We start from the raw sequence: 12,205 nt of genomic DNA, 5'->3' as shown, positions 1-12,205 counted from the left end.
AAATTGAGAAATCGTATGCGATTCACAAATGACGTAAATCTTCAGACCTGCGTGGTGTCCTCTGCCCAGCGCAAGGGCCTCATTGAAGTGACTAGTGAAGCAAAATTATGTAATATGTTTTTAATGATTTTGAAAGCTGAAGGAGAGGAGAATATGTCTGACAAAATATTAAAAAAAAATTTAATTGTATCAGAAATTCTCATTGTTCCGTTTTCTTGAAATTAGCGCGACCGTATTTCTGTATTGAAACGCTATAAAAGCTTTGCTTTTTAGAACGGTATGCAGAGAACATGGTGTGGAATTATTATAATAATTCCACACCATGTTCTCTGCATACCCTGCAAAGGTTTATGGCAGGGAGGTATACCGCCCTGCCATAAACCTTTTTTAAGATAAAAGACCTGCAAAGTAGGTAAAATTTAGTCTCCTGGTCAGATTTTGAGGAACTTTTGTAAAAACATCTACACTGCCCAGGAAATATAAAATTAATTGAATACAAACAAAACCATGCATATGTTTAGCCAGATAATTTTCAGCTACTTATCTTTAATTTATTTTGTGCAATTAATAACCAAAGTTCGCCAAGACAGCGAAGATAAGCGCGGCGCTCCACCTCGTCGTCATTCCCAGTGTCTCGAAAAAAAAAATTCGGCAGCACAACAGAAATGCAGATCTCTTCATTCTAGTCATCAGGCAGCAATATATAAAATTTAGAAATAAATATAAAAGGAAAGGTCGACCAACCGTGCTGTTCGATCTTACGTGGAACACCCGTATGCAGCTTGTGTACTGTGAAAGGAATTTTAAGGGCAGGATGTGTTTTCTAGACATTCAAGCAAGTCTGCAGACTAACTTGTCCTTCCGCAGTCAGATTCAAGAACACCACGCCGGTGACACCAACCTTGAAGAACTTCCACTGGGTTTAATCAAGAATGTGTCGGCTATATGCATAATGCGCTTGGGTGTTGCACACAAGAATCTTTTATTGTGGACCCATGGCCCGAAGAGAGAACCAGACTCAGAACCAATACTTGCTATAAAATCTCTATGAGGCTGAGCAAGCTTGAGAGGTTTTGTACCATCAAAGGTAAAGGGGTCTACTTAATTTGGATCGATGAAAATACACTCAGTGCCGGTTCTTTGTGTTATGCGGTGGTCCTCTTGCGCTGCGCTCTTCAGTGCTTGTGAGAATGTACGAAAACTTCTTAGTGCTTCATGTAGCTTTCACCATCCTTGTATCACCAAGTGCCTCACCTGGCGGCATGAATTAGGCTCAAGAGCTCCTTCTTCATTGTAGGCTTTCAAGGAATACATGGGCAACATCATGCGTCATATGTGCATGCACTGTGCCAGCTTACAGCCGACACTTATCACCTGAAGCCACTTGACACATAGAGCACAATTCCTTTTCAGTCACACGGGGCATATCAAAAGGGGCAAAAGTCCTTTAGAGCAACTGTCAAACCGAGTTGGGGAAAAGAATGCCGACATCAAAATTATGCCATCAAAAGTATGCAACAATTCCGTCAAACACCAGTGTGGACCTCTTTTGCTCCACTGCCAATGACCGCAGTACAAAAAAGTGGTGCTTCCAGGTGGTATTGTTTTTAGTGTCGGTAGAAGGAAAAACTGCTGCAAGCTGTGTGATGGCAGCATGTCACTAAAAATATTTCCCACTCACAAGGTGAACCCTGCATTATTGACGGAAGTTCCTACAACGGGACGACATATATACGACACCATGCCCATCACCACTTTTTGGAGTCTGTCTCAGCAATCTTAGTCATGGTCCTTAAAAGTGCATGAAAGCGTTTAGCTCGAGAACGTTGACTGTTTTTCTCTTTTGCAACGGTAGATGCAATGCCAATTAAATTTGAGACGCCAAACTCAAACACATGTACCATATGAAAACTGCTCCAGCTAGCATTCATTTCCTGCTGTTTTTTTCTTTGGCATGCAAGATAATGTACGTGCAGAATTTAAAAACATCTGTCATGCGTGATATGCAGACGCAAAATTCTGATAGGCGCCATAGATTTTCCAGGCATAAGAAGAAATGATCCTGCTGCGGCGGTGCTTACAAATATAGTGCAAAACTTGCCTGCTGTTACTTTGGCAACAGAGATGAGCACACAGCGATTTGTTGATGTGGTTGGTGCACCAGCACGCAGGTGACAACACGGCCTAATTGGTAAGGTTCGCTCTGGTAGACAGGAAGGATGAAGAGTGATTGAAAGTGCAATTATATGTGAGCCATACACAAGAGTAATGCTTGCAATTGTTCAAAAAGTTTCCTCTGCTCTAGCGCACCGAAACGTAGTATGGCTGCGTGCTGAGCCCCAACACAACATGAATGTCAAACTAAACTCCATAAATAACGCATCGATTCTAACTCTACGACAATGCAAATAAATTTCCTCCGACACAAAAACAGCTTTGGCAATATTTTCTAGCACCCAAAGGATAGCTAATCGCAACTCCTAAGGAAACAAAATATGGCCGCGCCAACCGCGTTTGTCCGCTAAGGTAGGCAACCCTGCTAACAGACACGTGTATGAACAGATTATTCTCGAGTGATGTGACACAAGCTGTAGGTCCCTGAAATAAAGTTTGGGCCAAACACCTTGCACAGGAAATACAAACACTTTAATCATATATATGAAATGTATCAATGCATTGCAGGTACAGTCGGGCAAGTTTTAGCATATAGGAACTTACAATGAGATCAAGCTCGACTATAATGGCACAAGAGATAGAAGAGGGCGGAAGGCAGGGAGGTTTTCCAAAATGGTGTTCTGGTTGGCTACCCTACAGCGGGGAACTGGGATGAAGGGAAAGCAAGAAGTGAGAACCACAATCACAATGTCACACGCTAGTCGCTCTTAGGTAGCAGGACAGTGCCTTGATGGCAGTCAATTACTGTGGCCACATCAATTATCAAGATACTGACATAAAATACGCACATTACACAAATGTCACAAGTTACAAAAAACACTGTCAAAATATGTTAATCATTTGAAGTCGGCACAACGTGAACAGGCCTATTTCATGCGACGGTTCTTTATGGACGAAATACACCAAACACATTTGTCCCTCAATCGTTCTCCTCGGAAGCCTTCCGCTTGAGGCCCCTCCTCCCGAGTGGCAGACTGTCTGCGATGTCACCCACTTTGAGAAATCGACGCACGGCCAGCAGAGCATCGAATCCCAGCTCGTCGAGCTGAACTACGCCATCTTCGCGTGCGTTGCAGCGGATTTGGCCCTTCACGATTTCGGACAACTGCCAAAAGTCCTTTTCCAGGCGCCGGGCGCTCTTTTCGATCCTGCAACTCACCTCGGTGGCACTCAAAACGGCCATTTCCTGCACTCTCCCTCTGACGTCTGGATGCCACGACACGGCTTCGAAAGCGCTCGCACACCGCTTCAGCGTCGAACCCAGCACAAAGCGCGCAGCGCGATGCACAAGAGAGGCGTTGCGCCGGACCAACTGCTGCAGGGCCTGCCACTCCAGCACGTCCTGCCGACAACCCGACACTCGAAACTGAGTGAGCGTGTAGTTTTTGTCCAGACGCCCAGCAAGCTCGGATACCATCAAGGTTGCCGCGTTGCAGCAAGTAGACAGCCAGACGAAGTAGTACAGACTCCTGCTCTGCTCAATCCAATCGCAGATGGCGTGCACATCGGTATCAGTGAAAGTCCAGCCATACACGTGAAGACGCTCGAGACTGGCGTTCTTGACGAGGCCGGCCACAATGATTACGGTACCTTTGAACGAGACACTGAAGTGCATCCTGAGCTGTCGAAGCGAGGTCGTCGAGGACAGGTAGCTGGCAAGCAAGGCGGCGCTCTCCTCGTTAATGACCGCTTCAGTCTGTTTAATGTGAAGGTCGAGCCTGCACACGTAATCGAAGGCTTCTAAAGCAGTGCACGCCAAGCCCAGGCGCTCGGGGATAAGGTCGTAGAATGTGTACTCGGTTACCGACAAAAGGCTCCGGTACCTTGGCAGTGACTCGCTCAAATTCACTGAACTGCAGCAGCAGTACATGCTAGCAATCTTGTCGAAGGCATTGGTCTTCTCAAGCAAGTCACAAGTGCCAACTGTAGGTCGTATTGGAAAGTGATGGAACCACAACTTTTGCAGAGAAGCACTTTCTTTCACTGCCACCAGAAGCCTCTCAAATTCTTTACCAACAAAACGGTTTGTGTCAAGTACCAGCTCCTGAAGGGATGTGTTATTTCTGATGGCATGCACTAATGGTTCAACACGCCAAAGCTCACCCCACCTGGCTTTGGCACTCTCAACCTCTGCTATCCTTGAGCCACTTGGCTTAATTCCTGGTGTCAAGAACTCCCATTCACAATTGCAGAAGGCCAAGTCCTTAAGTGTCGTGTTGACGGCTATCATATCACAAAGAAGAGTGGCATCAACCAAGTCAAACCTGTGGTTCCTAATGGTAATCTTCTGGAGTTTCTCATTTGCTATCAGTGCTGTACACAATGGCTTTACATAGTCCATAAGCTCATCTGTGTAACAATCCAAACAAAGTTCAATGAGTGTAGTACTGCTGGCAAGAAACTTGCAGAAGTCTGCGATGCTGTCCGGTGTAAGAGGTGCTTCGACAATTAGCTTGCTTATACTAGAGTTGCCTTGCAAGGCCTGCATGAAGACCTCGACATGCCGCATCTTATGGATTCTTGTCAGCTTTAGCATCTTTAATGACGCTGAGTTCCTGATAAAGTCTGAGAAACTTGCCAGCAAGCTCTCTTCAACTCCAGAGAGATTCAGTTGATCACACTCAAGCTCTTCCAGATGACAGGTTCCACAAATGGCACTAACAAGGTGTGCTGTTGGCCGAACATCTAGCTCAAGCTTGCTCAGCCGCAGTACCCGCAGTGATGTGCTCAGTTGCAAGGCATCGCAGAAGAGCTGGTGGTGGTTTTGCAGCAAGCAACAGTCAACCTCTACTGAGGTGATGCACAAATGCTGGGCGAGTAGCCAGTGAAGAAAGATTGCAGCACGCTCAGCCTCTAAGAAATTATCTGGTGAAACAATGGCATGTGGCAAGCGCACAATACTGATCAGGCCTGGGTCTATCTCCTTCAGTTCAACTTTGATGAACCAAAGCAGTTCATTCCACAAGGGCAGCTCTTCAAATATCTGGCACACTTGCTGACTGCCCTCGTCTCTGCCAAATCCACTTGTGCAGGTGATTGGAAAAGTGATGCCGTGGTAACTAAATACAGATGCAGGATGCTGTAGCCCATGAACCAAAGTTTCAATGCTTGAAAGCTGGGGGCAAACATGTTTAAGGTACAAAGCATACGAATGGAGCTGGCTTCTTCGGGACTTCATAGCACTGAAAGAGAACAATAGTGGCAAGTTAACGAAGAAAGGAAAAGAAAACAACTGGCCATTTTATCAGAAAAAGCACTGAAAATGCCAAATCTTGGAGGAGCAAATCTTGCATGGCAGACTTTAGCTGAAAGCTCCACACCACCAAGCTAGGTTTAGTAATCACAACACTTTCAATCATGGCTACAGTTCCCATCTTATTTGAATAAGACAAATGAAAGCATTCAGGTGCCTGAAGTATGCCTGATGACAAAATGGGTGCCCAGCTGCAAACCTATTGGCCAAGCATCACTAACGAAAATGTGTTATTAAATTGCAGTGGAAGTCAAACTTATTGGCCTGGCATTGACAGAATCAGATTAGGATTAGCAGTACATAAATGTTAATTGAAATTGAACGCTGAAAACACATGGCGTAAAATGAAAGAGCATTCTGCGGTGACCAACATTTTAAAAGCTACATTTTTACTGCAAATGGAAACTAGAGTCAATGGCTTTGAAATCTTAGTAGTCACAACTGTAAATGATATCCAGCCATCGCATGAGCTCTGAAGCTCGGCGCTTTGCACAGCTAGCAGCCTGTCAAGAGGTTGTAGTGCACTGTACCCATTCCATGCCTCGAAGGCTTGACTTCACAGCTGTGTCAGTAGGAAGCACTAGAGAAAGGCAGTGTGTCAAAAAAGTGTGGGAAATCTAAGAGCCCCTACTAAGAGTATGACATGACAGTGTTAATGGTTAATGCTGTCTGCAGCTCCCCTTGCAGATGATTTTCCGCATCCATGCATAATGCTACTCGCTTAATTACTGATCCCTCAATTTATGCCTATATTACCTATCACATGCTCATCGGCATACAGCCATAAGCTATCACATTATGTGAAAGACTACCTAACATAGATGTAAAGCCCTACTTTAACAAAGCCGAACAAATGTGCTTCTGTGACTCAAAGGTAGCGTGCTTGACTCGGGATTTAAGGGTATCAAGTTAGATGTCACCCTCTCGTCTAAAAGGAGCTATCCAAATTAAACGCTCCTGCCAACTCGGCCATATCATGGGGCCTCGTAACGTCACACAACGCAATCAGTGCCCAATTTCGCCTGCCGTGCGCCATCTGCCAGAGGCGTGCTCACAATTTATTATTCACAACACGACAACACTGATGCCGGATTTCCTACAGAATTGAACCTTTAACACTTTCACGTTAATAAACCTTTTGAACAACACACTACCAATGCAATGGTACTTGTGAAGCTTTGTGAACTGCACCACATTCCACAAAGTCAATCATGTTCAACCTTTCAGCGTGGTGCAATTTGGAAGTGTCGCTGTTTACACTGTCAGCAACATGCAAGAAGGGAACTTTTGCACACTGCAAATGACAACAGCAGAAGGCTGTTGCCAGCTCAGCTCATGAAGAAAGAGAAAAACTTGGATACTGAAGCTCCTTGTAGCAGCCTTTTCTGCTTGTCATTCACAACGAAACGTTTATCATGAAATTTACACAGGCTTTACTTTGGTACATTTCGTTATTCACATTGACATTCGTTTTCGATGCCCATGTCGCTTTGTAATTACTAACTCCCAATAAGCGTGCTCTTAATTACTGTTAGCATCAGTATATGTTGTCAAAACACACCAATAAGCCGAAGACCACAACATATTTACAAGAAACTACTGAGCCAATCAACCTACGCAGTTGATCTAGGATGTGCGTCTCGCAACCAAAAGACATGGGTTCGACCCACCCCATAGCAACCCTAATTAAACTGTTTATTTCTAAAATTCTTATTTGTCTCTGTGACAGGAACATCTTTAATTCTTCTCTGCCTTGGGCCATTTCCTCGACTGTTCTGCTATGTAAGGCTCCTCGGACGATTCGATCGACAACGACACATTGGTGATGATGTCGGATTTTCGACGCCGGGGGGGGGGCTTAGCCATCACGTAAAATAGACGCCGCAACCTCTTTGCCCCTTATAGGGCTCCTAGTTTTCAGATAAAACAAAGAACAGACGAAATTGAGCATAAGCTTCGTGAACTTCCAATCTCGGTGATTCACTGGCCCGCCGTAAAGTGACGGGGGAGGGGTGCACACACCGGCATCGCTCCGTCCTCCTAGAGAACAGTGCCCGCAGCATCGCGCCTGTCTCCATAGTAATGAAATTGGCGGTGTGTTTCGCTGAGTAACTGTGTGTTGGCGCTATCGTTACGCCATATACCAATACATGTGGTACGCGTGCGCAAAACATATGCAGGCGCGTTTTTGCATGTGCAGAACCTTTTTTGATTTTCTGTTGGTTTGAAACACCTCCAAGACCATTAAAATGCGCGAAAGTTGCCTGCAAGCGGCTGCTCCGCTGGCACGAGAAGCGTCTGCTAGCATGGCCTCCAGATCTCGGAGGCCATGCTTAGAGAATAACTTCGCGACGTGGCCGCGAGGTAGAGCTAGAATTAAGCCCTACTGGGAAGACTGGGATTATGAACAGGTAGAACTACTCATAAGGAGTAAAATTCAGGAGGTTAAAGTAGCAAACCGATGGAAAGGAAAGAGGAAGCCACGGAGCTGGTGGAATAAGGAAATCAGGGAAGCTATTGAACAACGACGGGCTGCTTCAAGGGAACGCCGAATGGCAAAGAAAGCACAGGCTTCTCAGGAGGAAATCGACCAAAAATGGGAATCATATCGACAAAAGAAACTTCAAGTGCAGGCCCTCGTGCAAAATAAAATAAGACAGTCCACCGATCGCTGGATGGCTGATATACACGATGCCTCTAGAGGCGGAGCAAGAAAATTCTGGAACCATATAAGCTGGCTAGGGAAGAAGAATCAAAGAAAGCAAGATCGGATTCAAGATAACGAGGGAAATTGTTTAAAGGGAGAAAATGCAGTGAACTACATTACATCAGTTATAGCCGAGTCATTTAAGAACGACGATAGGTTAATCTCCACAAATCAGGAAGCAACACAAGGTAGTAGCAGAATACAAAGCAGCTTAGAACTGACCAATCTAAACTGGAAAAAGGCAGAAAAAAATATTCCTAAAAACACATCTACAGGAATAGATGGAATTCCGATCAAGCTGATTAATGAACTCGGTCCAAAAAGTAAGGAAACGTTGTTAAAAGCTTTGGAAACAGTCATAGCGAATAAGCAAATTCCTGACAGCTGGCGGCAGAGTAAAATGAATTTGATTTATAAAGGGAAAGGAGAAAGGATGCACATAAAATCCTACAGACCGATTACCATAACATCTGTAATGTACAGGTTAGCCATGCAGGCGGTGAAATTAAAGGTTCAAGCATGGGTTGAAAGTAACAAGATACTCGGAGAACTTCAGAACGGCTTTAGAAATGGTAGGCGCTTAGATGATTGCCTGTTCGTGCTTACCCAATGCATCGAAATATCTAGAGTGGAAAATAGACCTTTGTATTTGGCCTTCCTGGACATAAACGGGGCGTATGACAACGTAAGCAGGGAACTCCTGTGGAACATATTAAAAGAAGAAGGTATCGGTTATGAGATAATAGAGTTCCTACAGGAAATATACCGGGATAACAAAGTAGAAATTACGTGGGAAGGGATAAGAAGTACGGAGGATGTCAAAGTATGCAAAGGATTAAGACAAGGCTGTCCTCTATCACCGGTGCTGTTCATGCTTTATTTGATAAACCTGGAACGGAGGCTACAAGACAGTAACCTAGGTTTTAACCTGTCATACAGATTAGGTGGAAAGGCGGTAGAGCAGCGCCTCCCCGGTTTGATGTATGCAGACGATATTGTGCTGCTAGCTGAGAGTCTGGAAGAATTGCAAACTCTGGTTAAGTATTGCGGAGACGAAGGGGACGCTCTAGGCTTCAGTTTCAGCGCAGTTAAGTCGGGTCTGATGATTTTCAACGGCTCAACTGATCAGGGTCTTAAAATTCAAGGCCTTGAAATACCTAGAGTAGCAGAATATAAATATTTGGGGGTATGGGTAAACGAAGGATTGGTATACATTGGAAAACATGAGCAATCACTTAAGGCCAAAGGGCGAAGGAATGCCGGGGTAATGAATCATAAGGCATTGTGGGGATACAATAGGTATGAGGTATTGAGGGGTATTTGGAAAGGAATTATGGTGCCCGGACTTACTTTCGGAAATGCGGTTTTGTGCCTAAAATCAGAGGTACAGTCGACATTAGAAACAAATCAGAGATCCGTTGGACGATTAGCACTAGGTGCCCACGGCAAAACTACAAACGAGGCGGTACAGGGAGATATGGGCTGGGCATCTTTCAAAGTACGGGAAGCTCAGAGTAAAATATTATATGAGGAATGCCTGAGGAAATTGGACAGTAACAGATGGGCAGCTAAGGTATTTAAATACCTGTACCTAAAAAGCGTTGACTCACAATGGAGGAAAAGAACTAGGAAACTAACTAGTAAGTATGATAGTAACAAGGAGGGAGAAATAAAGAGCATTAAGCAACAGGTGAAAAACACAGAAGGTAAAAATTGGATAAATTCGATGGAAAAGAAACAAAGTGTGGAATTATACCGAAAGTGGAAAATGCAGATCAGGAAGGAAGATTTCTTTGATAACTCAAGAGGCAGTGCCCTACTTTTTGAAGCTAGATCAGGGTGCCTTAGAACACGCAGCTACAAAAAGAAATTTAACAATGGAGATGACGCATGTGCTGTATGTGGAAACTCCAGTGAAACAATTGACCATATTATACTCGAATGCAATGGTATCCATCCGGAAGTTGATGCAGGCGCAATCACTGTTCCTGAAGCTCTTGGCTTTAGAGATAACAGTGGCCGGGTGAATAAACTGGCGGTGGAAACCAGCAAAAAACGGCTGGAAGATTGGTGGCTTAAAAGCAGAGAAGTGACGTAATGTTAGTAATGTAGGAGCAAAATTTAATAAATAGAATGGTGGTTTAGTTAACCATTCTAAATCAATAATTAAGATATAGGGTGAAAAATGAGCATGATAGCTACTGCTACCACCCCGATTCAAAGGGGACGCTCCTATATTCCATCCATCCATCCATCCACTTGGGAAAGAGAGTGGCAGTAGAGTGAGAGGGTGTGGCGGAGGCAAACCCCCCACGCTGTAGGCACGCCGCACGGATAACTCAAGGAGACACTGGCTCAGTCGACACACAAAGGACGCGCTTACAAAAGCGTGCCATAGTAGCTTTCGCAATCCGCCCTGAGCACATCGTGGTGTTACAAACGAAATAAAAAAATGCAATCACACTCACGTTTTTTGATAGTCTGCCTGCCTGAATCAAGCCCCCGCGAGGTGAGGAATGATGGCAATCAGCCAGACGCCAAGTGAGAGCAGTTCAGGCCAATGCCTCCACGGGTACCGTTTGGACGCGACTTCGCAAGTGCTCATGGCCATGTCACCATACATACAAACGCCGAGTGGCCGTACCACAAGCAATGAAACTGCTTCAAACACGTTAACACAGTCCATGAGCAGAACTCGCGCAACTCGCAAGCAGCTCAGCCACGGTTCACCAGACCCGCTTCAATGTAAACCAAGGTAAACAAACAGCTGACAGCCTGACACAGCTTTCGACGCGCTCCACTGATTTGACGCTACTGGCATGTAGCGCCACCTTTATCTAATATCTAGCAAGGCATATTTAAGAGCAACGCTCTTCGTTTCTGTTCAATTTTATTTCAAGGAAATGCAAGTTAAAAAAAAAAAAAAAAAAAAAAAAAACGATCAATGAACATTTATGGACCTGGTGCGCTGGTATAAAGGCGCCACCTCCCGCGCGGCGCGTTCGCAAAGGTACTCCAAGCGTGGCCTCCGCGATCGGCTCCGTCGCAGCGCCGTTGCTCCGGCCGTCCCATTCGGCGCGCGCCCCAGCGGAAAATTGTAATTTCGCTAGCTCCGTAACACGCCGCGAGGTGGCGACCTTAGCCCATGGCTCGAGCGGGGCGCGCGTGGCCGGCACTGCCTGCGATTTTAGTCACGTCGTCAGTTTTTTTGGCACGTTTCCACGCGGAACAGCCGTGAATGCGTTGTCAATTTCTTTCGAAGATCAGGTACGTTGTTAAACACTTAGGATCGCCTTTGCATGCAGTTTTTGTGGCCGTTTAAAAGGTGATTGAGGCAACCGAGGCTTTTACCGTGCAGCATGTCGTCCGGTGTGCATGCTATTGTGCTGAATTTTTTTGTGTATATGTGTGTGTGCTGCAAAAGTTGCCACGCTACATGACACAACTTACGCATGCCTTTTCGTGCCTTTCAGGCGACGTTTATTTATAGCGAAGCTCTCTCTGGCTCGAACATATAATTACAATAAGCGCTCTTGCATTGTTATACGCCACTACGCTAGTCACAAGTTCTGACTTCTGTTTTTTGTACTTGAGTAGAGTAGTTTGAGCGAAAATACTTTCGTGGCCTTTGTTTTGCTATGTTGCATGTGCTCCCTCTAGGTGAAAGTGATTTCGCGCAGCTAATGTGATCCCGCTATTAAATTATTTGCGGTGTGACGAAAGCTGCATCGATTATCTGTCATCCGCTTCACACGGCAATCCTATCTCTCTCTTTATTTTTCAGATAAATGTATTGCTGTGTCCCTTTCTGTCGCTCCGATAGAAAAAAGAACCACGGAATAAGTTTCCATGAATTTCCTTCAAATGATGAGCGTAGGCAAGCATGGCTAAAGGCCATATCAAGAAAAGATTTTGTGCCAAATGACAAGTCTGCTAGCAGTGTCGTCTGCAGCCATCACTTTTTAGACTCGGATTAGAATTTGGGGTCTACAAAGGTGCGCCGTCTGAAACGGGATGCTGTTCCGAGCGTGTTCGCGGGTTACCCGAGCTACATGCAGCCGCAACAGCCA

At 45.2% G+C, this 12,205-nt stretch overlaps 1 protein-coding gene across 1 annotated transcript; it reads right to left on the bottom strand.

Annotated features, from left to right (window-relative positions):
- Window positions 1-816: 816 nt before the first annotated feature.
- LOC146192211 (uncharacterized) lies at window positions 817-10,942 on the bottom strand. Its single transcript, XM_084602385.1, has 2 exons — window positions 10,604-10,942; window positions 817-5,357 (listed from the first exon to the last, which is right to left on the bottom strand). The coding sequence occupies exon 2, from the start codon at window positions 5,351-5,353 to the stop codon at window positions 3,095-3,097; it is 2,259 nt and encodes a 752-aa protein (XP_084458511.1). The 5' UTR covers window positions 5,354-5,357; window positions 10,604-10,942; the 3' UTR covers window positions 817-3,094.
- Window positions 10,943-12,205: the final 1,263 nt, after the last annotated feature.

The sequence above is a fragment of the Amblyomma maculatum genome, chromosome 4 (assembly GCF_055883805.1).
Source record: "Amblyomma maculatum isolate TAMU_Amacu chromosome 4, ASM5588380v1, whole genome shotgun sequence".
NCBI lineage: Eukaryota > Metazoa > Arthropoda > Arachnida > Ixodida > Ixodidae > Amblyomma > Amblyomma maculatum.
This window is presented reverse-complemented; position numbering and strand designations above follow the sequence as displayed.